The sequence below is a fragment of the Bufo gargarizans genome, chromosome 6, assembly GCF_014858855.1.
Source record: "Bufo gargarizans isolate SCDJY-AF-19 chromosome 6, ASM1485885v1, whole genome shotgun sequence".
Lineage (NCBI taxonomy): Eukaryota > Metazoa > Chordata > Amphibia > Anura > Bufonidae > Bufo > Bufo gargarizans.
The window spans coordinates 64,121,173-64,147,654 of record NC_058085.1 but is presented as its reverse complement, the minus strand read 5'-3'; the positions used below and the strand labels follow the sequence as shown (position 1 = coordinate 64,147,654).

The following is a 26,482-nucleotide window of genomic DNA, read 5'->3' as shown; positions in this document are numbered from 1 at the left end:
GCTGATGGCACGGGGGGGAGCTGATGGCACGGGGGGGGAGCTGATGGCACGGGGGGGAGCTGATGGCACGGGGGGGAGCTGATGGCACGGGGGGGAGCTGATGGCACGGGGGGAGAGCTGATGGCACGGGGGGAGAGCTGATGGCACGGGGGGAGAGCTGATGGCATGGTGGCACGAGGGGGGGAGCTGATGGCACGGGGGGGGGAGCTGATGGATGGCACAGAGGACAGATGACATGTGGGGAGCTGATGTGCACAGAGAACTGAAGCATTGGGGGTCCGATGATGGTACGGGGGGGGGGTCTGATGAGTTTTTATAAAGGAAAACATTCTTTTAATGTGTTTTCTTATTAGAGTACTCGATTATTCGTTGGATTAATCAATAGAATATAAAATAATCGAGAGCTGCAGCCCTAGTCTCCTGGCAGCACTGATTAGATAGTGTCAGACTGTGCAGGGACACCCCCCCCCCAACTGGTAACACTCATCTGTACCTTCAATGTGAACTGTTAACAAATCATTCATAACTTCTAGAGGGAATAATAAAAGATGGGTACAACAGAGTCATAAGAATGGATGCTCCAGAATTGTTATCACAAGGGGAATGCAAGTAGATACTAAGACATGTCAGGAGAGGTGACAGGTCCTCTCCCTGTAGACATTCAAGTCCTGGGCAGTAGTTATCATGCCCCCTAGGAATCTGTACATCAAATACCATCCTCCACACAGGAAGACCTCTATGAATTTTTTATGTTGGTAGGGACAGGTTACATATAACAGGACTCCCTTAAAGGGGTTGTCCCATAGACATGTATCAGTTATCCACAGGATAGGTAATAAAGGTCTTATTGATGGATCCTTAGAATAGGGGTCCCAAATGCGCCGACAGTGAGGAGGAGTATGAATGGAGTGGTGGTGACATATGTGCCCTGTCGCTCCATTAAATGACTATGAAGCTGCCAGAAACAGCACTGTGCAAGCAGGATCCACCGCTCCATTCAACCTCCTCCTCGCTGCGGTCATGCACTGAGCAGGCGTTACCAATAGTCTGAATTAAACTGCACATCCTAATAAGTTACACTATACATCCACTGTGTTAGTCATATTTCTACTACATTAGTATAACATGCTCACCTCAGGTAGATGACCCCCCACATATACGTGCGAAACCACATAGCAGTGCCTGCATTGGCCTGATATTTGCGGATCAGAATGGGGTGAGGCACAGGCAGTAACCCCACCAGGGTCCCATGCTGTAGAAACTTTAGGATTTCAGACTCATCAGTCAGTCCCCTGCAAAGTACAGAATGCTCCTATTAAAATTCATTATCTCAAATCGCCTCTTTTCCCAAAATGAAAATAAATAAATAGAAAAATCATCATAGGCCTCGCCACGTTTGAAAACACCCATACTATTAAAGGGGTTGTCCGAGTTCAGAGCTGATCCGGACATAGCTCCATTTTCACCCCTCCGGCCCCCCTGATACAAGCATCGGAGCATTTCATGCTCCGATCCTCTCTCTTGCCCTGCGCTGGATCGTGCAGGGCAAGGGTTGTCTGTTCATATTTTTACACTGCTAGAAGGAGGCTTCCACCAAGCAGTGTTACCAGTGATGTCACGGCACTGATGGGCGGGCTTTAGCGCTGCCCTAGCCGTTTTACAGGCTAGAGGAGCGCTAAAGCCCGCCCATTAGAGCCAGTGACATCACCGCATCTTCAGAAAAAAGCTTTTGCCCTGCGCGATTCAGTGCAGGGCAAAGGAGAACATCGGAGCATGAAATGCTCAGATGCTTATATCAGGGGGGCTGCCTGGGTGAAAATGGGGATATGTCCAGGTTCAGCTCTGAACCTGGACAAATTAAAATAAATATTTGTCCCATACTGCGAACGGCGTAACAGAAAAAAAAAATCAAAATGGTTGATTCGCCATTATTTCGTCACTTTACTTGCCAATTTTTTTATTTATAAAAAAGTTAATCAAAAAGTCATACACAGTAAAGTATCAGTCAAAACTACAGATGGTCCCACAACAAATGAGCCCTCACACGGCACTGTAGACGTAACTATAAAAAAAAGTTATGAGGGTCAGAATATGGTGTTAAAAAGAGAAAAAATATCCAAACTTTTATTTTATTTTCAGTATCAAAACAAAAGAATAACTATAATAATGTAGTATTTTTGTAATCATACCGACCCGATGAATGAAGGTAACAGTTCAGTTTTACCGCATAGGGAACGCCGTAAAAAGAAAACTTGTGAGACTGTAGCAGCATTTTTTTATTTCCCCAATTCCACCCCATTTGGGTCTTTTCCCAGCTCCCCACTTCATCATATGCAATATTATGTAGTGCGAATAGAAAGTGCAACTTATCCTGCAAACAACAAGCCCTCATACGGCTATGTAAATGGAGAAAAAAAAAAAGTTATGGCTTCCGAAAGCAAGGGAGTGAGAAAAGAAAATGAAGAAAAACTCTCCGGGGCTCAATGAGGTTAAATAAAAGGAGCGCTGCAGAAGTTGGTCACCTACAATGCAACTGTATGGGACGCATTTAGCCAAAATATTTTTTAACCAGCTTTACTCCCTTCTTTCCCTATACTGCTCGCACTACCAATGGCACCACAGGTATGGCTCTTCTGTCCCCAGCCCAGTCTTACTTGTCAATGCAGATCTTCTCTACTTGTGGAACCAAGACCTGCAAAAGCCTCATGATGGTCTGCAGGGGCAGCTTCACCTTCCAGGACATAACCTGTGGGTAATAACCAATAGTTGACAGGTTGCATTACATGTGGTCCATATGCATCATTGACTTTCTGTCTCTGACCAGAACATACCAACATGGAGGCCACGATTACATTTAAAGAGGTTTTCTGGGGTCTTAGGAGAAGTCATCAATATCAGTGCCAGGAGTCAGCCAACGGTTTCTTTATAGGCCAGTTGCGTCCATCTGTAACATGGCCTTTGCACAACTCAGTCCTATTCAAGTGAATGGCGCCTAGCTGCAATACCGAGCACAGCCACTATACCATGCTGTTCCTGGTATATCATGAAGAGGCTGCACCGCTCACCTAAGCACTGCAGCCCCTTAAAACAGCCGAGTCGGCAACCAACAATATTGTTGACCTATCCTAAGCCCTGGAAAATCCCTTTAAAAAACCTCTCTGCTGATTTTTCTCAGGGATGATCATTCTGATCATTGCATATCTTGCAATAAGTTCTCCAGTGTCCCAACAGTATAAATGTATTAGGACGGTGGTCAGAAAAGGGACAAAAGTGATGACATGCAATTACCGTACTTCATAGTAATAATATATGATACCTTTTTTTACCAGATAGATTTTTATTAACGTTTTAATATAAAAATAGTCAAAAACAAGTACAAACAATGACCAATACGATGCAGGAAGCTAAATCAGCAAAGTGAGGCCCAGTTCACACTTCAGTTTTTTGGTCAGTTATTTCCATCCGTGATTGTGAGCCAAAACCAGTAGTGAACCCTACACAGAGAAGGTATAATGGAGAAATGTCCTCCTGTTCTGTGTTTTTTTTTTTTTTTTTACTCGTACCCAGTTTTGGCTTACAATAAGGGCCCATTCAGACAGCCGTAGTGCTTTGCAGATCCGCGAAACACGGATACCGGCCGTGTGCGCTCCTGCAATTTGCGGACCACACCTGGCCGCAACCATAATAGAAAATGCCTATTCTTGTCCGCTATGGAGGACAAAAGAAGGACACGTTCTATCTTTTCCGCTGAGCCGCGGAACAGAACCACGGATGCAGGCAGCACGCTGTGTGCTGTCCTTATCTTCTGCAGCCCCACTGAAATGAATGGGTCCGCATCTGTTCCGCAAAATTGCGGAATGGATGCAGACTCATTTATACGGCCGTCTCAATGAGCCCTAAATGATAGAAATAACTAACCACATAACTGAAGTGAGAACTCAGCCTTAGGGCTCATGCACACGACCGTATGTATTTTGCGGTCCGCAAAAAATACGTATGTTGTCAGTGTGCATTCTGTATTTTGCGGAACAGCTGGCTCCTAATAGAACAGTCCTATCCGTATCTGTAATGCAGACAATAATAGGACAAGTTCTATATTTTTGCGGAACAGACATACGGAAACAGGAATGCACACGGAGTAACTTCCGTTTTTTTTCTCCCCCGACAGGAACATATATACTACTCGGTATGTATCATCCACTGCCAAAGCATGCACATATATTCACTACGTTCATCCCTCTAAATGACCATCGGATATTAAACTAGGGCCGGGTACATGTCACCGCTTCGTTTTCCGATCCAGCAGAACAACAGAAAAAAACAAAACAAAAAAAAACAGATCCTTTACTTTGAGCATCCTTGATGCTCAGTTATGCACATTTTGCATCTGTTTTATGAATTTTTTTTTCTATCTAAAATAAAAGGATCTCAGATGGAAATGGTTAAAACGGATGCAAAATGTGCATAACTGAGCATAATGGACGCTTAAAAGACAGGATCCGTTTTTTTTAAATCTATTTTTCTGACGGATCAGAAGAACGGAAAACAAACCCAGCCTAAGCAAGTCCTCTTTTGAAGAGGAAGAGCCAGGAATTCATCCTAGTCATATGCCATCAGTGTCACACTTTAAAGGAGTTGGACATAAATAGGATATGCCATAAACGTCTGAGACGGGCACCTATAATCAAGAATGGGGTCCTGCCATGAATGGGAAGCAAGCTATGCATATCCATGGCTTTCTGCAGTCACTGCAATGAGACTCCTGAAGATAGTGGTGGAGGGGTGGCCGCGCATGCGCAGTGCGCTCTCTGTACATGGCATGGCCCCGTTCTTGAGATAAATGCAGTTTCCAGAGGTGGGACCCGCACCTATCAGATATCACTATGCCATAAATGTCCGAATGAGACATCCCCAGTAACCTCCACGCATTGCATGATGATCCAGGCTTGTTAAGGTGATAAATATGTTCCACTTCCTCTTTTACTATTTTGGGATACATGGGATTTTACTGCTGGACTTCACTCCGAGTCACATCTAAAGGAGCCGGTGTTTGTAAAGTGATGAGCTGCGCTGTGAAATCCGCAGAGCGCTAGAATTTATGACAGGAGCATTGTCATATACCTGTCCTGGTAGGTGATGTATAAGTGCTGAGATCGCTTGGGAACAGTGACCAACCACTCCTTCTTCAGGCCCAACAGTATATAACATGGTGCTCCTGAAGAAGGCAACTGTCCGCCATGTCCTAAACTTACCGTCTCTTCAAACTACTACATCCCACAAGAAAGTTAGACAGATGATGAAAGTATGATAGGTGCAGGTCTGGTCTTCAAGTGCCCAATCTCAGCAGAAGAGATGGCAGTGTGACCAATCTAGCCTTAAAGAATCCACCATCGTAACCTCCTCTCTCATAGTCTCACTGCTCTTACAGTAAAGAATCCCCAGTGTTTTCCCTAGATGAATGCCTCTTTGTTAAAGAGCATCTGTCAGCAGGATTAACCCTATTAAACTAGGAATACTGCCTGGTGGGGTTTATCCTGCTGATTGAATCAATACCTCTTGTGTTAAAATACGTGGCCCCGTTTATGAGAAATCAGCTATTAATTAGGGCTTCAGTGCACCGGGCCCTAGCTCTTCGGAGCACCTCAGCTTTCCATCCATAGCCACTCCTCCTCTCCCGGACTGATAGGAATGGGCATCATCACGGTCCTGCTGCCTGGCCCTACAATCGCATGCCTGCGCCACTGAATCTTCACCCAGCACATGCGCAGTTAGCATCTCAGCAGCAGGGAGACAGAGATGTCCTGCACATGCACCAATTGATTTAACGGCGCATGTACAGTATTACAAGGCCAGTCAAGAGGACAGAGAGGATGCCTGGCCCTGTCCGTCATGGAGAGTGGCTAAGGGTGGAAAGCAGAACAGCTGAGGTGCTCCAATAAGTTAGGGCCCGGTGCACTAAAGCCCTCATAAGCATAATTAATAAAGGTCTGATTTCTCATAGACTGGCCCACAGAAGACAGATGTTGTTTTAGTCAGCAGGATCAACCCTACCAGAAATTGTGGCTGGTTTAATAGGATTGATTCTTTTGACCAATGTTTTTTTTTAACAAAGAAACGTCCATCTAGAGCAGGGGTGTCAAACTCAAATTCATCGGGGGCCGCATCAGCAGTTTGGTCACCCTCAAAGGGCCGGTTGTATCTGTAGGATGTATACGGTTGTATACTGTATGGGGGCAGGAGCCACAGGGTGACGTTATACTGTATGGGGGCAACAGGGAGATGTTATAGTTTATCAAGTGCCACGTGCAGTGCAGATTGCAGGCAGGGCCAGAGCCTCAGAAGACAAACAGCACAACCTTTATTTCTGACACCCCTGCAGATGAGCGTTCCTCCCGGAGCCTGTCCACATCGCAGCTCCCGGCCTGACCTGCAAGCGCTGACTGGGGTCACATAGCATTATACTAATTTATGATGCTATGTAACCCTTACAGTTCTGGAATGTGTTGGATAACACTGACAATGTGTCAGCCATAGTGCCCCCATATCAGTGGCAGCCATAGTGCCCCCATATCAGTGGCAGCCATAGTGCCCCCATATCAGTGGCAGCCATAGTGCCCCCATATCAGTGGCAGCCATAGTGCCCCCATATCAGTGGCAGCCATAGTGCCCCCATATCAGTGGCAGCCATAGTGCCCCCATATCAGTGGCAGCCATAGTGCCCCCATATCAGTGGCAGCCATAGTGCCCCCATATCAGTGGCAGCCATAGTGCCCCCATATCAGTGGCAGCCATAGTGCCCCCATATCAGTGGCAGCCATAGTGCCCCCATATCAGTGGCAGCCATAGTGCCCCCATATCAGTGGCAGCCATAGTGCCCCCATATCAGTGGCAGCCATAGTGCCCCCATATCAGTGGCAGCCATAGTGCCCCCATATCAGTGGCAGCCATAGTGCCCCCATATCAGTGGCAGCCATAGTGCCCCCATATCAGTGGCAGCCATAGTGCCCCCATATCAGTGGCAGCCATAGTGCCCCCATATCAGTGGCAGCCATAGTGCCCCCATATCAGTGGCAGCCATAGTGCCCCCATATCAGTGGCAGCCATAGTGCCCCCATATCAGTGGCAGCCATAGTGCCCCCATATCAGTGGCAGCCTTCGTGCCCCCATATCAGTGGCAGCCATAGTGCCCCCATATCAGTGGCAGCCATAGTGCCCCCATATCAGTGGCAGCCATAGTGCCCCCATATCAGTGCCCCATATCAGTGCCAGCCATAGTGCCCCATATCAGTGCCAGCCATAGTGCCCCATATCAGTGTCAGCCATAGTGCCCCATATCAGTGTCAGCCATAGTGCCCCATATCAGTGTCAGCCATAGTGCCCCTATATCAGTGTCAGCCATAGTGCCCCCATATCAGTGCCAGCTCTAGTGCCCCCATATCAGTGCCAGCTCTAGTGCCCCATATCAGTGCCAGCTCTAGTGCCCCCATATCAGTGTCAGCTATAGTGCCCTATATCAGTGCCACCCATAGTGCCCCATATCAGTGCCACCCATAGTGCCCCATACGCCTAGAGTAGTTCAAATCTTATTGGTCCTGGGCGCAGTAGGAGCCGAAGGTAGCAGAAAATTCTGGCTTCGTGCATGCGCAGTAGACTGGAATCTTCTGCTACCTTCTGCTTGCTAAACAAGATGGTTCGGCGCAGGCGCAGTAGGAGCCGAAGGTAGCAGAAAATTCCGGCCCACTGCGCATGCGCGAAGCCGGAATTTTCTGCTACGTTCGGCCGTCTTTATCGCGCATGCGCAGTGGCCCGGAATTTTCTGCTACCTTCGGCGCGTTCACGCTACGGCTGAATCCTCCACGCCTGCGCCACCAAACCCCCGGTAGAGCCAATGAGGAGCCGAGGTGAGTGACACACCTCCCACGTCACTACCGGAAGTGACGTGGGTAGCAAAAAATTCCGGAACACCGGCGGCGGCCACGCGGGCCACATGACTAGGTCTGGCGGGCCGGATTCGCCCCGCGGGCCTTGTGTTTGACACCCGTGATCTAGAGTAAAGACACATAGATGGAGATTCTTTACTGTAAGAGCAGTAAGACTATGAGGCTCTCTGCCAGGGGAGGTTGTGCGCTTTAAAATTTCATTCACGGGCATGAAATTGTAGTGAACTAATATATTTATACAACCTTTATCCCAAGCTAAGTCTGTTATTCTCAGTTCATATACTGCATATTTCACCCAATATATTTGGTGCAAACCTTTCATTCTAACAGCCTAAGGCTTTTCCCTCACCGAATAACCCAGGGGGTCTCCCCTTTCCCTCTTCCTATCAGTTAAATAGGTTTTACACCCATAATTTAACAACTGTCCACATATCAGTAAATTAAAGGTGTTATCTAAACTATAAAACATGCCCCCCCAATGCCTAGGCCCCTCATTTAGATTATACTTACTAGGGTTGTCATGATATCAAGATTTTGATACCATAAAAAAAGTATTGCGATACTCGATACCACGTGAAAAAAATAAAACACCAAAAAAGCCGCGTGCATTCTGCATTTTATGGAACATCCGGCCTATAATAGAATAGTCCAATCCTATTTTTTGGGGGAACAAGGCGACTAAAAAATTTCAAAATTGCATGGTTTTAATTTTTCTTCTGTTACAGCGTTCACCGCATGGGAGATATTTAATATTTTATTGGTTTGGACTTTTTCAGATGTGGCGATCTGTAATATGTTTATTTTTTTATTGTTTATATATTTTATATGTAAAATTGGGAAAGGGGGTGATTTAAACTTAATAATTTTAAACTCTTTTTTTTACTAATTATGAGCCCCCTTAGGGGGCTAGAACCCTTGTTCTATTCACCTTACTAGGCTGAATAAAATGTTACACTCTCCCTTGTGCCCTGTGCTTTCTGCACACAGCAGCAGGGAGCTTACCATGGCAGCCAAGGCTTCAGTAGCATCCTGGTTTGTCATGGTAACCGATCGGAGCCCCACAATTTCACTGCTGGGACTCCGATTGGAAGCTACCACTCAATGCACCACCAATGAGGAGGAGACCCTGTGGCCACTGCCACCAGTAACTATAACTAACCCGGTAATACAAATGTAGGATGCGGGTGCTGGCAGTAGCACATACCCGGCACCCGGCCTCTACGACATAGTGCTGCAATCCCCGTCAATTAACCCCTCAGATGCGGCACCTGAGGAGTTAATTGCCGCGGTTCGTCGGATCGCAGCGCACTGTCATAGAGGGCAGCTGCCAGGTATGTGATACCGCCAGACCAATGAGAAGAGAGGGGAGGAGGGGGGGACATTTTTCTTTCTTCTGCATTGCCTGATGACTGCACACCCGCTGAGTCTCTTCAATGAGAACCACTACTCCATGAGAAGTACAAACCTCTGAGCACACTAACCATTTATCGTTAATGTCCATATTATCCTATTTTAGTGACTCAAACCCCTTATCTGTTTCCTCCCCATCATCCTGACTCACCCAGTCTGTAGATGGGTTCCATTGAGAGGAGACGCTGGAGTGTCGTCTGCTCTGCCGGCCTTTTGCAGACTCCTACGGGAAGTAATGAAATCACAGATAAGAGAAAATCCATATATCGAGTCAAGTACAAGTCTGCAGATGCAGAAGTGTTGTTTAGCTAGACCATATATACGATTCCTCATCCAGAGAGAATTGTTCTTCTCGTCTCTTACCACGTTATCTGCGTATACATCTGCTTTGTACCATTTATGAATTTCAATTATTTTTTTTTAAATCTAAATTTAAAATAGACTACCAGAAAATGAAAAAGGAAGACCTGAAAAACTTGATTTTTGTACTCATCGTAAAAATCTGTTTCTCTTCCGTTCATTGGGGGACACAGGCCTTGACCATAGGTATAGCTGTTGCCGCTAGGAGGCAGACACTAAGCACACAAAGTGTAAGCTCCTCCCTCTTCAGCTATATCCCTTCCTGCAGGGACCAAGCTAATCAGTTTACTGCAAAGGCAGTAGGAGAAGCCAGACAAGAAAATCACATTATGTGCAAACCCAGAACCACACAGGCCCGAAAAGGTCCATAAACAAAAAACTGGGTGGGAGCCGTGTCCCCCAATGAATGGAAGAGAAACAGATTTTACGGCAAGTACAAAAATCTAGTTTTCTCGTCCGTCTCATTGGGGCACACAGGCTTTGACCATAGGACGTTACAGAGCAGTCCCAATGGTGGGCTTAACTTCAACCCCCCTGCCAATCAGAGAACCGCTGTCTGCAAAACTCTACGCCCCAAAGAAGCATCAGAAGATGCAAAGGTGTGCACTCTGTAAAACTTGGAAAAAGTATGCAAAGACGACCAGGTCGTCGCCCTGCACACCTGAAGGGCCAAAGCCCCGTGATGTACCGCCCAAGAAGCCCCCACTGCCCGAGCTGAATGAGCAGTCACCCGGAAGGGCGGGACCCGATCCTTAACGCGGTACACTTCCACAATAGCCAAACAAATCCATCGGGAAATGGAAGTCTTTGACGCTGCCAGCCTTCGTCTCAGCCCCTCTGGAATAACGAACAGGGAATCCGTCCGCATGCCGTCTCGGACAGATAAACCCTCACGGTTCGTACTAAATCCAGGGTATAGAGCAACTGCTCCCGAAGATGAGACGGGTCCGGACAAAACAAAGGGAGAATAACCTCCTCATTTAGATGAAATGCCGACAACCACCTTCGGCATGGAAGGACTGCACAGGGCAAAGGACCACCTTATCCTAATGGAGGATCAGGAAGGGCGACCGACATGACAGAGCCGGAAGTTCCAAGACTCTACGGATAGAAGTAATTGCAACCAAAAAAGCCACCTTATAAGACAGGAAGCGCAGCGACACGTGCTGCAAAGGCTGAAACAGAGAAGATTGGAGAGCGTTGAGCACTAGATTAAAGATCCCAATGATCCAACGGAGGATGGAAAGGGGGTGCAGCATGCGACACCCCCTGAAGAAAAGTCAGAACCGCCGAAAGCGAAGCAAAATTTCGCTGAAAAAGAATGGAGAGCTCCGACACTTGCCCTTTGAGGGAGCTGAGAGCCAGCCCCAAGTCCATGCCCGACTGCAGGAAAGCCAAAAGTCGCAGCAAAGAAAAGCGATCGGGAGACAGCCGTCGCCGTTCGCACCAGCTAAAGTAGGACTTCCAGGTCCGGTGGTAGAGTCTGGAAGACGAGGGCTTCCTGGCCCGAATCATGGTCTGGAACACTGTATCCGAAAACCCACGAGCTTTCAGTACGGCGGCTTCAACAGCCATGCCATTAAATGTACCGACCCTAAATTCAGGCAGAAGATTAACCCCTGTGATAGCAGGTCCAGATGCCAAGGTTCGTCGGCAAGAAGGGCGACTAGGGACGTGTGCCACACCCTGCGCAGCCAATCTGGGACCACGAGAATGACGCGCAGTCCCTCGGACCTGATCTTCCGGAGAAGACGCAGAATGAGAGGAAGAGGCAGGAACATGTATGGAAACGTGAACCGTCTCCACGGGATCACCAGCATGTCAGATGCCAGGGCCATGGGGTCCCTGGACCATGCGACGAAGTCCTCGACCTTGTTGTTAAAGCGTGAGGCTATGAGATCCACATCCGGCTGACCCCACCTCTCGCAGAAGGCCCGAAAGATCTGCAGGTTAAGAGCCCACTCACAGGATAGAGACGCTCCCGGCTGAAGAAGTCTGCAATCCAGTTGTTGACGCCGGGTGTGTGAACCGTCGACAGTGCCGGAATAGGTTTCTCCGCCCAGCTGAGCATTAGCGCCGTCTCCACCATGACTGCCGGACACCGGGTGCCGCCCTAGTAATTGATGTACGCCACCGCCGTGGAGTTGTCGGACTGCACCCACACCGGACAACCCCTGAGATGGTCGGCACAATGGAGCCCGGCAAAGACGAATCGCCCTCAACTCCAGAACATTGATTGAAGAGAAGCGCTCCTCGTGTGACCATACCCCTTGAACAGAGAGATTTTCCAACACTCCCCCCCTAACCCTTGAGGCTTGCGTCTGTTGTTAACATCTTCCAAAGGAAAGGGAGGAACGAACGACCCGACATCAACATCGGAGACACTATCTGAGGGCCCGGCGCACTGGGGCAAGGAGACGCATTGGCCAATCCAAGGAGGCTGGGGAGCGATCCAAGCTGGACAGAATGGCTCGCTGAAGCGTTTTGGTAAGGAACTGCTTCAAAAGGTAGAGACCATGTGCCCCAGAGCCCGCATGCAGCGACGAATGGGAACCAGAGCTGGCCACAACAAGGGGAGAATCTGAAGATGGAGAGCGGATAGTTTTTCCGGAGGCAAGAACACTATGGGCTGACAAGTGTCCAGTACCATGCCCAGATAAGTCAACCGCTGTGATGGATAAAGACAAGACTTCTGCCTGTTTAGGATCCATCTGAAGCGCTCCAGGGTGTCTAGAACAATGTTCAAGCTGTCCACCGTCCCCTTGAACGACAGACCCTTCACCAGGATGTCGTCTAAGTAAGGGATAGCCACGATCCCCCTGGCATCCAGCAGAGCCATGACTGCCGCCAGAACCTTCGTAAAGACCCGGGGAGCCGTGGCCAGGCCAAACGGGAGGGCTACAAATTAGTAGTGAAATGGAGCATCCCGCCAGGTGCTTAACATCCCGGAAGTGGGCGGAGCCTCCTCTTCCCCTGCTCTGCTGTTGGTGTGGGGGCGGGGAGAACATAAGCCTCACCCCCAAAATGATGCCTGCCCACCCATTATCTCTTGCCCCCCCCCCCCCCCCTGTGCCGAAACACACGTCAGCATCCCCGGCCGAACCCAGACGCCGGCCAGGGAAAAATAAGCCGCACAGAAGCCGGGGCCTCAATTGACAATGGCCTCGGCTGCCCCCGAACCGACACGCCGACCAGGAAGTGGCGCTCAGGAGGAAATTCCGCCCCCCTCCTCTCCCAGGTGCGTTCAGGAGGACACCGCTGTGGAAACGGACGCCCCCAGTAGTAGGACCCAAATGAAGCAGGGGCCTCAATTACTAATGGCCCCGGCGGTCCTGGGGAAGCGGTTATATCGTGCGGCCACGCAACCGGAGCCGTCCTCTGAGCCTTGCACCAGGTGCCACTTAATTACTGCCCATGGTAGAGGGCGACCACATGGGGACCATAACACATGGGGAGGAAAGGGAACTGGAGGGGGGCACTGTGGGCAGTCTCCTACTCACCTGTCCGAAGTCTTCCACCCCCCTGGCTCCAGCCGAATGACCACCTTCGGTGTGGGGCCCCTTGGTGAGGGACACTACACCGTAAACAGAGGGGACTTTCACTGGAGCGGCCGTGGTGATGCGATTGCTGGCAGGAGACAGTTTTTTTTACGGGAACCTCTGGTCTTCCTTTTCTTCCGGAGAGCGGGAACGAGCAGGGGGTTTGGGTGACCCGCTGGTCTCCCGTCTAATGCTTGGGAGTGGAGGCTGTTTAAAAAACTGCCTGAATCTTCCCGCTAGAAGGGGAAAAAAAAAGAGACAAAATTAGTAAACTGGCAGACCTGCAACGCAGGAAGGTCTGCCTCCTACAGACACTAAGCTAAAGCTGATTAGCTTAGTCCCTCCAGGAAGGGATATAGCTGAAGAGGGAGGAGCTTACACTTTGTGTGCTTAGTGTCCACCTCCTAGCGGCAACAGCTATACCCATGGTCAAGGCCTGTGTCCCCCAATGACACGGATGAGAAAACTTAATGTGATTGAGCAGAGACTGACAAATTATAAATGGCTGGTGGTGCTTGGTCAATGATCGCACAACCAAGCTGGTGCCCCCTTTTTTTGGGGTTCTGCAGAAGGGTATATATTGAGGCAGGATCACATTAATAGTGGGTGGCATCTCCCCTTGCTGCAATACAGGGGACCACTCTGGCATGGTAATGGTCATGCAGATGCTGGATATCCTCCTGTGGTCATTCCAGGCTTTTTCAACTTGGACCTGTAGTTCAGCCAAGGTGGTTGTTGGCTGCTGTACACGATCCGTCGCCCCATCCAGTCCCAGACAATCTCTATCTGGGGATCGAGCTGACTAGTGGATCTGCTGGATATCCTGAAGAGCACATTGCGTAGAGTGGGCAGTGTGTGGGCACGTCTCCCGAGTCAAAAAAGACAGTAGGTCTGGTTCCACGATATCCTGAACATACCGAAAGCTGGTCAATGTTCCCTCCACAAATCCTAGACAGGAACGGCCACAGCAGCTAATAGCATCCCACACCCTGACACCTGGTCCTGATGGCAATAGGCTCTCCTCAGCCATCAATGGCGAACAATAATGTTCATTGATGAAAGCAGGTTTTCCCTTGGTAGTAATAATGGCTGCTGACCAAGCACCACGAACAGTTTATACATGATCAACCTCAGCTGAATTTCATGACATTTTCCAGGAGTTTTTTTCATTTTCCGGTAGTGTACAATGAGAGAGAATGTAGGAAAGGAAGGAGATATAATGAGGTCACACACACACCTCACTCTGAGACTCTGTGTCGCTCAATGGACGAGACTGGCTGCTCTCTCCAGGTGATGAAGGAGCTTCAGGGTCAACAGCTCGTAAAGTCCCATCTTCTGATACTTGGGCTTTCTCTGTCAGCTTTTCTATACCTGTTTGGGCGAACAGTCATAATGAATTTTAACAAGACTGATGGACACGTTAGCACAAGATCAAACAAACTTAAAGAGGTCGTCTCCCTTCAGCAAATGGCATTTATCACGTAGAGAAAGTTAATACAAGACACTTAGCAATGTATTGTTATTATCCATATTTCCTTCTTTTACTGGACCATTTTCCATCACATTATACACTGGTCGTTTCCAGGGGTGATGACCACCCTACTATTAATCAGCGGCGGTCATGCTTGCACACTATAGGAAGAAGCACCGTCCTTTCTAATGGCTGGGAGCGCACATAGGCACGCATGCGCAGCAGCTCCCATCCCAGCCACCAAGCATCTGCACTGCAGCGATAGACATAACCATGGATACGAGCAGTGTATAAAGTGATGGAAAAATGAATCCAGCCAGCAAAGGAGGCAATATGGACAATCACTATACATTAGTAAGTGCCGTGTAACAACATTCTCAACATGATAAATGCCATTTAGTAAAGTGAGACAACCGCTTTAAAGGGTGTAGTCTGAGGACAACCCCTTAATGGAATGAGGCAGCCACACTGATTAATTGATCGTCACTAGTAAGCTCCTAGTAGTAGTATATGGTGATAGCGAGTCCACTGGCATGGAGGACCCTCCTTCACAGGACCAATAAAGGGGCACTTGAGAGGGGCTTACTTCTTGGTAAAATGTACACATGATAACCAAGGATCACTGGTGTTTGGGGAAAAAAGAACTAGTAAATGTCCTATAGAGATACAAGATACCCGTATAGTCACAAGGAAAACTTACCAGGGGTGGCTATTAAACTGGTCTTTAGGGTGCCAGGTTCTGCTGGGGCAGCAGGCCGGGAGCCCTCCATGGATGCTCCATCTTGAGAATTGGTGCGTGATAAGGGTTCAGCCGTTTTCTTTTTTCTCTGAAGTGCTCGCTGGATGGACGAAGTGTCTGATGGGAGGTTTGCTAATTGGTGAAATACATTACGTTTCCGGATGATGGCATAAACTAGACTAGAATTACCTGGAAAGTAATAAGAAAGAATAGAAAGATATAAATACAAAAAGGGACAGAAAAAAAAAATGAGTCCCCATTCACAGTCAGAGAGGAGGTCCCTTCTTCCCAGCAAATAATAGGCGTCTAGCACCTGGAGTCCACAATCTCCTGACATGTCTCTAAGAAACCACATACAAAAAAAGAAGTACAGTAAGTGAAACTCACCGTCAAACTGATACTGGATGATATTGTTAAAAACTTCAAGAAGGAAGAAAACAAGATGATGATTCTGGGGAGAGGAGAAGAGGAACCATGGATTGGAGAAAGCTTCCAGGAGATGTAGAAGCTTGTTAGATGCCACCATGGAAAGAGACTTCAAGTACGGAGATACTGTACAATGAAAGAGAGCAAACGTGAGCACAAGACGAGCACTGCAAAAATATCAAGAATTTTAAAAAATCCTTCATTTACCAAGCCCTGTGAGATCAAGCGTCACGAGGGAGAACAACAGATTTGTTACAAAAAAAACAAACAGAAGTTGCAGACGTGTTCTATATTTTTTTGGAACAGTCATGTGGATAGCACAAGCATCACCCATCATGTGCTTTCCGCATCCGTACGTCCGTCTAAAAAGACAGAGCAAGTCCTATACTTGGCTGCAAAATGCGGACCACAGACACACTGAAGTCAACGGTCTCCAAAGAAATGTGGATGCAACCATGACGGTCGTGTGCATGAAGCCTTAAAGCTGGGGCGGCATGGTGGCTTTTGGCCACAGATCTCAGTGCCGCGCTGCCTACATCACAAGTAATCACAATTAATGTCAGAGAATGGGGTCAGGATGCAAAGTAGTGGATGCAACCATGACGGTCGTGTGCATGAAGCCTTAAAGCTGGGGCGGCATGGTGGCTTTTGGCCACAGATCTCAGTGCCGCGCTGCCTACATCACAAGTAATCACAATTAATGTCAGAGAATGGGGTCAGGATGCAAAGTAGTGGATGCAACCATGACGGTCGTGTGCATGAAGCCTTAAAGCTGGGGCGGCATGGTGGCTTTTGGCCACAGATCTCAGTGCCGCGCTGCCTACATCACAAGTAATTACAATTAATGTCAGAGAATGGGGTCAGGATGCAAAGTAAATGTAACCGCAACACAACAAGAAATCCAGAAGGGTTGGGTTTATTTCTACGGTCGTGTCGCAGCAAAATTCACTTAAATTGGTGTAGAAAGTGCGACATGGTAATCTTTGGCCGTGTCACTGTGTAGTCCCTGCCTAAACTGGTCGCACGACAGCAAACTACATAATGTTTTTGGTCGGCCGACACCTGATGTTGTTTGGCCCTAACCTTCTGCAAACGCTTCTGACACAGACAGAGCTGCGGTATGTAACCTTGTCAGGTTTGCTCTAGGCGCCACCTAATGGACAAAAGATAAAAGCAATCTTTCTTAAAAGGGACAAATTTGGGATTTTTAAAGGAGTTTCCTTGTGCACAGCTCCCTCAATATATGATCTAGAGTGGTTTAGCAGGCTAATCCTAGTCCTAGTGTCTCTGGTGGGGAAGATATTCATTCGGACATACCTGGATGTCTAGGGTGGTCGTGGTAAACACTTGGGGAGCCTTCACACACTGCAGATTGTGTAGCAGAATTTTCCATGACTTAAAATCAGCTCCATTTGAATGGGGTGCCAAGCACATGGATTTCTACAAGTCTCATACAGGTGAATGGAACCGATTTTCAGTCGCTGGAAAATTCTGCAACAAAATCCGCAGGATGTTAAGGCACCCTTAGAGAGTTTGTCCAGAATTAGAAAAACATGGCTTCTTTCTTCCAGACACAGCGCCACACCTATACATGGGTTGTGTCTGGTATTGCAGCTCAGTTCCACTGAAGTGAACGAGGCTGAGCTGCAATACCACATAAAACCAATGGGCAACCATGCTGCTGTTTCTGGAAGAAAGCATCCATGATTTAAATTCTGGACAATCCCTTTAATATTGCCTATTACATAATTTTAGTATAAGGGTACTTTCACACTTGCAGCAGAGGATACCAGCAGGCAGTTCCGTCGCCGGAACTGCCTGCCGGATACGGCAATCCGGACGCAAACTGATGGCATCCGGATCCGGATCTGTCTGACAAATGCATTGAAATACTGGATCCGTCTCTCTGGTGTCATCCGGAAAAAGAGATCCGGTATTTTTATTTTTTTGCATTTTTAAAGGTCTGCGCATGCGCACACCGGAAAGCCGGATCCGGCACTAATACATTTTAATGGAACTTAATCCGGCATTCCGGCAAGTGTTCGGGATTTTTGGCCGGAGAGGATGCTGCGATATTTTCTCTGTTCAAAAAACATAAGAGGGACTGAACTGAAGACACCCTGATGCATCCTGAACGGATTGCTCTACATTCCGAATGCATTAGGATAAAACCGATCAGTTTTTTTCCAGTATTGAGCTCCTGTGACGGAACTCAGTGCCAGAAAACAAAAACGCTAGTGTGAAAGTACCCCAAGGTTATGATTATATAGTCTTGAATAGTTAAAGGGTTAACGGGGATTGTATAGGGCAGGAACGTGTACCTATAATTTCATTTTACTTATTCTGCATAGGTACAGCATTTTTACCGGGGTCACAGCTCTGGTTTTCCATTACAGAACTCCAAATTCTCCGATTCCCTTCACACCAGTTCTTTGATACAATACAGACTGCCACCACTAGAAGGCGCACTTAGCATAGGGATATACACAGCATTAAAGGGGTCGTCTGATGAAAAATATTAATCACCGTACATATCCACAGGGTAGGGGATGATCGCAGGGACCCTTTCAATCGCTAGAACAGGAGTCCCAAGCCCTCCATGGTAGAGGAGTCTGAATGGGACCGTGATGACAAATACACCTTGGGATTGACGGTGAGGGTCCCAGGGGTGAGACCCTCAGCAATAACACATTGATCACCTATTCGCTAAATAGATCATAAATGTTTTGCTATGTGGGATAACCCCTTTAAAGAGTTTCTCTGGGCTTTTAATATTGATGACCTATCCTCAGAATAGGTCATCAATATCAGATATCGGTGGGGGTCCGACACCCGGCACCCCTGCCAATCAGCTGTATGAAGGGAATGGCTGCGCAGTGCGGACGTGTCGTTTCCCATCTCTCTTCTGCTTGCCCTAGATATAGCAGCAGTGAGCAGGTAGAGAGACGGGAGATGGCATGGGCACACTGCACGCACCTTCCCTTCATAGTTAGGCGGGGTGTTGGGTCGGAGGCCCGCCGATCTGATATTGATGACCTATCCTGAAGAAAGGTCAATATTAAAAGCCGGGAGTACCTCTTTAAGCTCAATAATAAAATCATGTGCAATGAGCTCCCCCTAGTGGTAGCAGAAAGAATTTTAGCATTTCATTAGTTAAAGGAGTTTTGTTGATCTCAAAAATTGGACTGGAAATGATGAAAAATGTAGCCTTACTGTCCTACTCAAACCTCCGCCATTTCAGTGGTCCAGGGGGCTTTGTTTCCAGTGCGGCAGCAATTATGTCCCTGACTACTCCATGTGATCACAGCAGCTAATCAATAGCATCAGCAGTCACCTGGGATAGTCGGACATGTCATCGCTGCAGTACGGGTCCTGTCACAGCAATGATATACCCAACCACTTTACATGTCTACTGAGATCAGCGACTGGCTGCAGTGATCATGTACAGCAGTCGGGGGGATCAGTGCTGTAACAGAGACCACTGGGGCCAGAATGGCAGATCGAAAACAACCCTCCATGTGCTCCCGCATCCATACAGCTTAATATACTAATACCCTGCCCTTTCCTTCCCTCCTCTACCTTATGCTGGCCGCAGATTTACTGCCAGATGATTCCACCGACAGAAACTCCTTCACCTGCTACCGGAGGAAACCATGATCACGCACAATGGATTTTCTACATGTTCTATTGTTTCCCCTGAGGTGTTTGTCTGCAGTTCATTTCCCACCATCCTTCACGTTAAAAGGATTTTCCAGGACTTTAATATTGAAGTTCTATCCTTGGATAGGTCATCAGTATGTGATCGGTGGGGTGATCAGCTTTTTCAGAAGGCACCGGCGCTCTTCTGAGTGCGCGGCCTTCTCGCACCTCACCAAGCACAGCGACGCACATTGTATAGCGGCTGTGGTTGGTATCTTGTGCAGCCGCATTCATTTCTAAGGGGCTGAGCTGCGCCTAGACACGCGACCGATGTCGTCACTGGCCTAGGAGAAGCTGAGAGAAGGTAGCGGCTCTACTGCGAGCACCGATGCCTTCTCAAACAGCTGACTGGCAGAGGTCCCGGATGTCGGATACTGATGACCTCTCCAGAGGACAGATCATCAGTATTAAAGTCTCGGAAAACACCAAAGCCTATAGCAGCCAAAAGCTATCTAATATCTATGGTCAGATTTAGAGCACTGTGCCGGCTGTGGAGTGTCCGGTCACCCCTGGAACCATGTGACACAATGTCTGGTTGAAGATCTTTCAGGAAAAACAGCTACACGTGCAGAAGAAGTCATCATGATAAAACCCCGTTCTGTTATCCCCATCCTTGTACCATTCACTATGATGGTCAGCAGGCAGTCATACAAGGGTTGTAACCGCTGGTGTCCACTGGTGATGATCTTGTGAAAAATCTGCATAGGGGGAAAAAAATATATAGTAGTTGATGGAGAGATATAAAGCGACCTATTGCCTACGTTGCAGACATCAGTCCCAGATGTAAAACTTGGTGCTCACCACAATCAGCAGGTCTGCATGTGTTCCTGTGAACACGGGGATATCCATCGGGACTCTCACAGAGTAGGGCTTGTTGAGGCGGACGCCAAAGTTCCTCTCGCCACTTAGCAGCAAAAGAATGAAAACGCCGATGTGCATCAGACCGACCCGAGCTGCAGGAAGAAACACAGTGAGCAGGAGGCACGGCGCGTGACAGAAGAGGCGACAAAAAGACCAGGGTGAGGGGCGAGCAGAGGTGAGGAAAGAAACAACGGGGGTGCAGTCTCACACTGGTCCGCTCGTGCATCGTTCAAGTAGTACAGAATGGGAACCAGAACGTCCAGGACGTCACTGCTCTTCAGAACAAAGAACAGGAACTTCTGTGGGGGTGAGAGAGACAGTAATGGTGAGAGACCAAGCACCCAGCCCGTGTGGCACCCAGTGCACCCCATCTTTTATGGACTACAGTCCAACATGGACTTAGAGCTGCAATAAGAACAAGTCCTGACCTTGTTAAAGTCACACAGTTTCCAAAACAGAACGAGCAGCTCCTGGTGGAATTGGATCTTCTTGGTGGAGTTTGGCAGATATGTCTGAGTGAGTGGATTCAGCAGAAGGCGGGCGAGTCCCTTTAAGATGAACTGGAAGTCCTAGGAGTTAAAAATAAGGTCCTGGGTCAGCATCAATATAAAAAAAAAATTATATATTATATATATCTTTGCGTTTGTATGTGTATTTCGCCATAGCAATGTGCACCTGCAAACAGGGTTGTGCTGGCTGAACCCCCCACATTTTTCTCTTTGTAGTATATATTGGAGGCGAGGCGATCTCCAAGCAGTCATGCACACCTGACCTTTTAGTCTGCCCTGGAGGTTGGTTTTAAAGTCAGTATAAAACCGAGTCTGCTCTCATAGCGCCTACCAGTAGCCATTTGGCTCCAGGAGAAGTATATAGTGGGCTCAGCATGCATGTTGGTACTTGCATCCCTGGATCCGATGAAAGCTGTAATGGCACCGGACGGGGTTAAAAGCAGAGTGTGCTTGGCGTGCATGCTGCACCTGCGCTCCCTGGACTTTGTGTGGCTGACATGGTCCATAACAGGTAGGAACTAGTGTTAGGGACCACTCATGGAGGCGACCTTGACGTGGCGAGTGGCTTATTACGCTTTGGCCAAAATGTACACCAATGCCTTATTCAACATCCAGCATAGAGGCAGGGCAGAGTGCTGGTTGCAGAGTGCGATTGCATTTGTGTTTTTGCATATATATATTTATTTATTAATTAAGTAAGCTTAATGAAAATAAGAAAAAGATGGCTGTAAAGGGGAGGAATTGTCTTTCCCCACACTCCAGAATTCTGGCTTCAAAAAGACTCAAAATAGGACTTTGCAAATTTTTGGGTTTATTTGTACTGACATTTTGCCACATTTTGCATTTGTATACTTGCTCCAGTTTAGAAAAGTGGACGTGGTTCAATTGTCGAGCTAATGGAAGTCACCCGAGGTGCTAGGGAGGCTTATCCCCGTCCCCGTCTGCCACTGGCTGCTACCCCGGCCCCCCTCCCGACAACGGATGTTTTCATCTGCTCACGGGGAAAAGCAGCGGGGGCAGGAGCGGCACTGGGAGAAGGGAGTGGGGTAAGTATATTCAGTGTGGGGGACCCGGGCATATGGGAAAGAATTTTATACTCTCAGATAACCCCCTTTAAAGTCGCAAAAATTGTCGCAATCTTACCCCAGTAAAGGGGGGTGTCATAAAAATTGTAGCAATATCTCAATAAAGAAGCAACAGACTTACAGATGCACCAAATTTGTCTCCAGCTCCAACGGTGGGACCTGCACCTATCTCGAGAACGGGACCCAGTCTTGCGGTCAAAGCAAATAGGAAAGTAGCCGAGTAGGTGTGCTTGGCTACTTTCAGGAACTCTCATAGAAGGTAAAGGAGAGCCACATATGCGCGACCACACCTGCACCTATAGGACATCTATGGCCCATCCTGTGGACATGTCATAACTGCCCAAATTGGACAACCTCATTGACTAGATTTATACCACACACCCAACCAGCATGCAGCATCCTCTTACCTCCTCCCTGTGGATCCGCGACAGATAATTCACAAACAGATTGTCCGGTGCTGGGTTCTAAGAGAACAGTGAACAGGATTAGTCTACGGTATAAGCGGTAGTGAAGAGATTAGGTGCCCTGTGTATGGCGGTAACGTACATCGCCCTCATCCATTGCAGTACTAGTAGTGGTTCCATCCATGCTGGGACTAGATGTGACAGCGGGGTCCGAGTCCAAGGTGACAATGAGCAACTGCGCAGAGACCTCGACCATCGGTTCGCGCGAATCCCAAAAAAGCAAGTGGTTGTAAGGAATTCCATAACCAACGGGGTCATATGCGCACACCACATTCAAGAGGGATGTGAAGAGGGGTAGGGCATGACTGCAGAGAGGAACGAGAGCAAAAGAAAATTAAAAATAGGCCATAAAATACGTAAGTGCTGAGAAACAAAAGGTCTGATTCCCCTATTAAAAAGGGACTCTCTACCTTCAGGGAGCCTTTTGGCCAGAACACCCCACATGCAAAGGGATCTGCAGATGGAAGCATACTTACCTGCATCCTGCTCCAGGGTTTCCACTGAAGCCGACACGCTCCAGTCCTCGCTGTAAAACTTCCCGTTTGACGTGATTGGGGCCATGTACCCGCTTGCATCAAGTCACTGGGTCACGTGACGCAAGGGGAACACCGCATCGCATACCCGATTTGAGGAAACATTGGAACAGGTGCTACATTAATATGGCACTCCATATTTCTCAATGTATTTACACCAGTCAACTGGCATCAATGCAATGATATATCCCCTCCTATGATGTTCTGCTGTTCTCTGCTTCCACTCACATATTACCAAACTGACTGCCTGCAGCCCAATAGGGGGAGCTCAGTGCACAGTAATTTATAGTTACCATTGCGCTAAACGGAAGTAGGTAAAATCTCTTTGCACCGAGCTCCTCCATGTGGCAACTTCAGGAAAATGCCACAATCTGTCTATAATGCGCCCCCATATGCCCGGGCCCCTCACAAAGATAGCAATTACCTTACTTCCCACCACCCGTCGCTTCTGATGCTGCGGCATGGCCGCAGCTGCATCTCCCCGTCGCATGGATGAAAATAGTAGGCTGCGATGGAAACGAGCATAAAGCATTATGCATAAAGCAAACTTTAGTTTCTTCTCTTACCACTGTTTTCCTTGAGTTTTCCCTTAGTTACGGCTGTTATAACCTCTACAACAGGGATCAGCAACCTTCGGCACTCCAGCTGTTTTGAAACTACAACTCCCAGAATCCTTCTTTCACTTCTATGGAAGCTACAAGAACAGCAAAGTAAATGTGCATGCTGGGAGCTGTAGTTTTACAGCAGCTGGAGTGCCAGAGGTTGCTGATCCCTGCTCTACAATATAAGGATCTTCTCAAGATTTGTCCTCTGCCAGTTCTCTGAGGCCAAAACTGCTTTCCCTCACTTCCTATACACACTTGCTGTAGCCAGCAGCTCCCTGCCAGCCAATCAGATTGGATTACTGAGAGACACGTTATCTCACTCCGCCTAATGCAGTGTGAAGGACCGCCCCCCCCCCGTTTTCTGTTTATACTAAAAGGAAGACAGTCAAGCCATAGAAACGGTCTTTTAAAAGACAGGGGACATTAATGAAAGTTAACTCAGGTCTACATGCCTAGATCTTAGGGCTGGCATCGGCACCTGGCATACCAGGGTAAGTGCCGGGGCCCACTGTGCTAATATAGCATGCTCTGCCTGCAGCGTGCATCACGTTCCCCTGCGCCGGCAGGTGCCGGCCGTATCACATACCCAGTCTTTATGACAAGGCAGGGCTGATCCGTGGCAATCAACCCCTTGGGTGTGGCACCTGAGGAGTTAATTGCCGCGGTTCGGCGGATCGCCTTGCCCCGTCATAGAGGCCGGGTATGTGATACTGCTGGCACCCGCAGCCTACGTTTGTATTAATGGTTTATTTATAATCATTTGTGGCGCAGTGTGCCCCACCCAATCCTAGTATTATAATCATTGGTGGCATTGGTCACAGGGTCCCCTCCCCTCCTCCTCAGTAATCTTATTGGTGGCAGTGGCAGCTTCCGAATGGAGCCCCAATCAGGTTACCATGGCAGCTAGGATGCTACTGAAGCCCTGGTTGCCATGGTAATCTCCCTGAGCTCTATCAGGGTGAATAGGACAGGAGTTCTAGCCTCTAAGGGGACTAATAATCTCTCCTATGCGGTGAACTCCAGAACAGGAAAAAAAAAATATATATAAAAAAGACGTAATTTGCCATTTTTTTGTCACCTTGCCCCCCCCCCCCCCCAAAAAAAAATAGGATAGGACTGTTCTATTATGGGCCGGATGTTCCATAAAATGCGGAATGCACGCAGCTTTTTGGGCGTTTTTTTTTTTGTGTGTGTGGTATTGAATATCATTATCGCAATTACCAACTCTCAGGGGGGAGGCCACTGGGGGGGTCAATACACTGTTAGGGGGCCAGGGTTATAATACTGTGTAAGGGGGCCACTAGCGGAGTAATTATATTGAATTGAGGACCACTGAAGGGTCATTATACTGTATGGGGGCCACTATACTTTCCAGGGGGGAACTGGGGGGCATAACACTGTATGGACATAAACATGGAGTGGGCCCTGCTAGGTCTAATAAACTAACAAATAAAATAAATAAAAACACAGTTCCACTTTAAGTGGCAGAAAACATTTTTGGTGACAGAATCCCTAATATGGGAGCCAGCTGGAGATTATGGTCTAACACTAAGGGAAAGCAAGAAATAATGGAACTTTGGGGACCTCATCAGTGCCAGCAACAAACACGTGAGTTCCCTGCATAAATATCCTGCCATTTACGTATTCCCAATTATGTCACAGCCGATGCCAAGTGGCAACAAGCACATTACCCTTCCCATAGACGTAATATTCTAAGGCTATTTATAACAGAAACCACAATGCACCGCATGACTGACATCAGCATCAGACGCGTCCGACTGACTTATAACTGGGGCCCTTGTTTTAAACGAAAAAGTAGTGTTTCATGCAAACATTTTTGTGAGCTCTGGAGATACGCACAATTAGGCAGTGATTAATGGGCATCAGATTTGTACCTATGACACTGGCCGGCCTGTTACATGTGCGCTTGGCAGCTGAAGGCATCTGTGTTGGTGCCATGTTCATATGTGCCCACATTGATGAGAAACATGATGTTTTAAAATATTCAAATGACCCTCTAGGAGCAATGGGGGTGTTGCCGTTACACCTAGAGACTTCGGTTCTTTTGCAATCACCTCTCCATTTTGATTGACAGGACCAGACAGCATACACATCATCAGGCCTGATCCTGTCAATTGAAGTGGAGAGGGCAATTCAGTTGTAGAGAGAGCAGAGCCTCTAGGTGTAATGACAACGCCCCCGTTGCTCCTAGTCGCTCATTTGCATATATTTAAACATCATATTTCTCAGCAATGCGGGCACATATGAACATGGGACCAACACAGATGTCTTCAGCTGCCAAGTGCACACATGTAACAGGTCAGCCAGTGTCATAGGTACAAATCTGCGGACAGATACCCTCTAAAAGGGACAGACTAGGGGTGGGCGAATCGACCCATACAAATCGATTTGTTCATCTGAATGAATTCTGTGTCTGTTAGGGGCTGTTCCTCTACAGACAAATCCCTGCTGATTGGCAGGAACAGACATCTTGCATGGCCCTGACATCCGCCCGCCTGCGCTGTTACTGCAAATAGTGGCACAGAGGCTCTGCCTCCGATTAGGAAGCAGCAACTGGTGCATGCGCTGCGAAAATTTGTTTAGTTAATTTTATTACTGTGGATTTGTAATCAGAGCTTCTGCACATGCGCCGCTAATCACAGTAACGGCACAAGCGAGACTGTGTCAGGGTCCGGCGAGATGTCCAGCCCTGTAATCCAGCGACCGGGATAGCGTCTACAGCTGTGGGGACACTCCATTCCAAGGAAAGACACTTTTCTGGAATTACCGACAGCAGGGGCACAACTATACAGGGTGCAATTGTACTCAGGTTGGACCCTG

At 48.0% G+C, this 26,482-nt stretch overlaps 1 protein-coding gene across 1 annotated transcript in view; it reads right to left on the bottom strand.

The window, feature by feature from the left end:
• The window catches only part of HID1 (HID1 domain containing), a 61,973-nt gene that overhangs the window by 2,661 nt on the left and 32,830 nt on the right, over positions 1-26,482 (bottom strand). Inside the window, 12 exon segments of the mRNA XM_044296132.1 lie at positions 1,134-1,292; positions 2,655-2,746; positions 9,502-9,573; positions 14,487-14,620; positions 15,421-15,648; positions 15,847-16,011; positions 20,204-20,282; positions 20,386-20,537; positions 20,654-20,744; positions 20,874-21,014; positions 22,447-22,503; positions 22,586-22,808. Of these exon segments, the coding sequence (XP_044152067.1) occupies positions 1,134-1,292; positions 2,655-2,746; positions 9,502-9,573; positions 14,487-14,620; positions 15,421-15,648; positions 15,847-16,011; positions 20,204-20,282; positions 20,386-20,537; positions 20,654-20,744; positions 20,874-21,014; positions 22,447-22,503; positions 22,586-22,808 (1,593 nt within the window).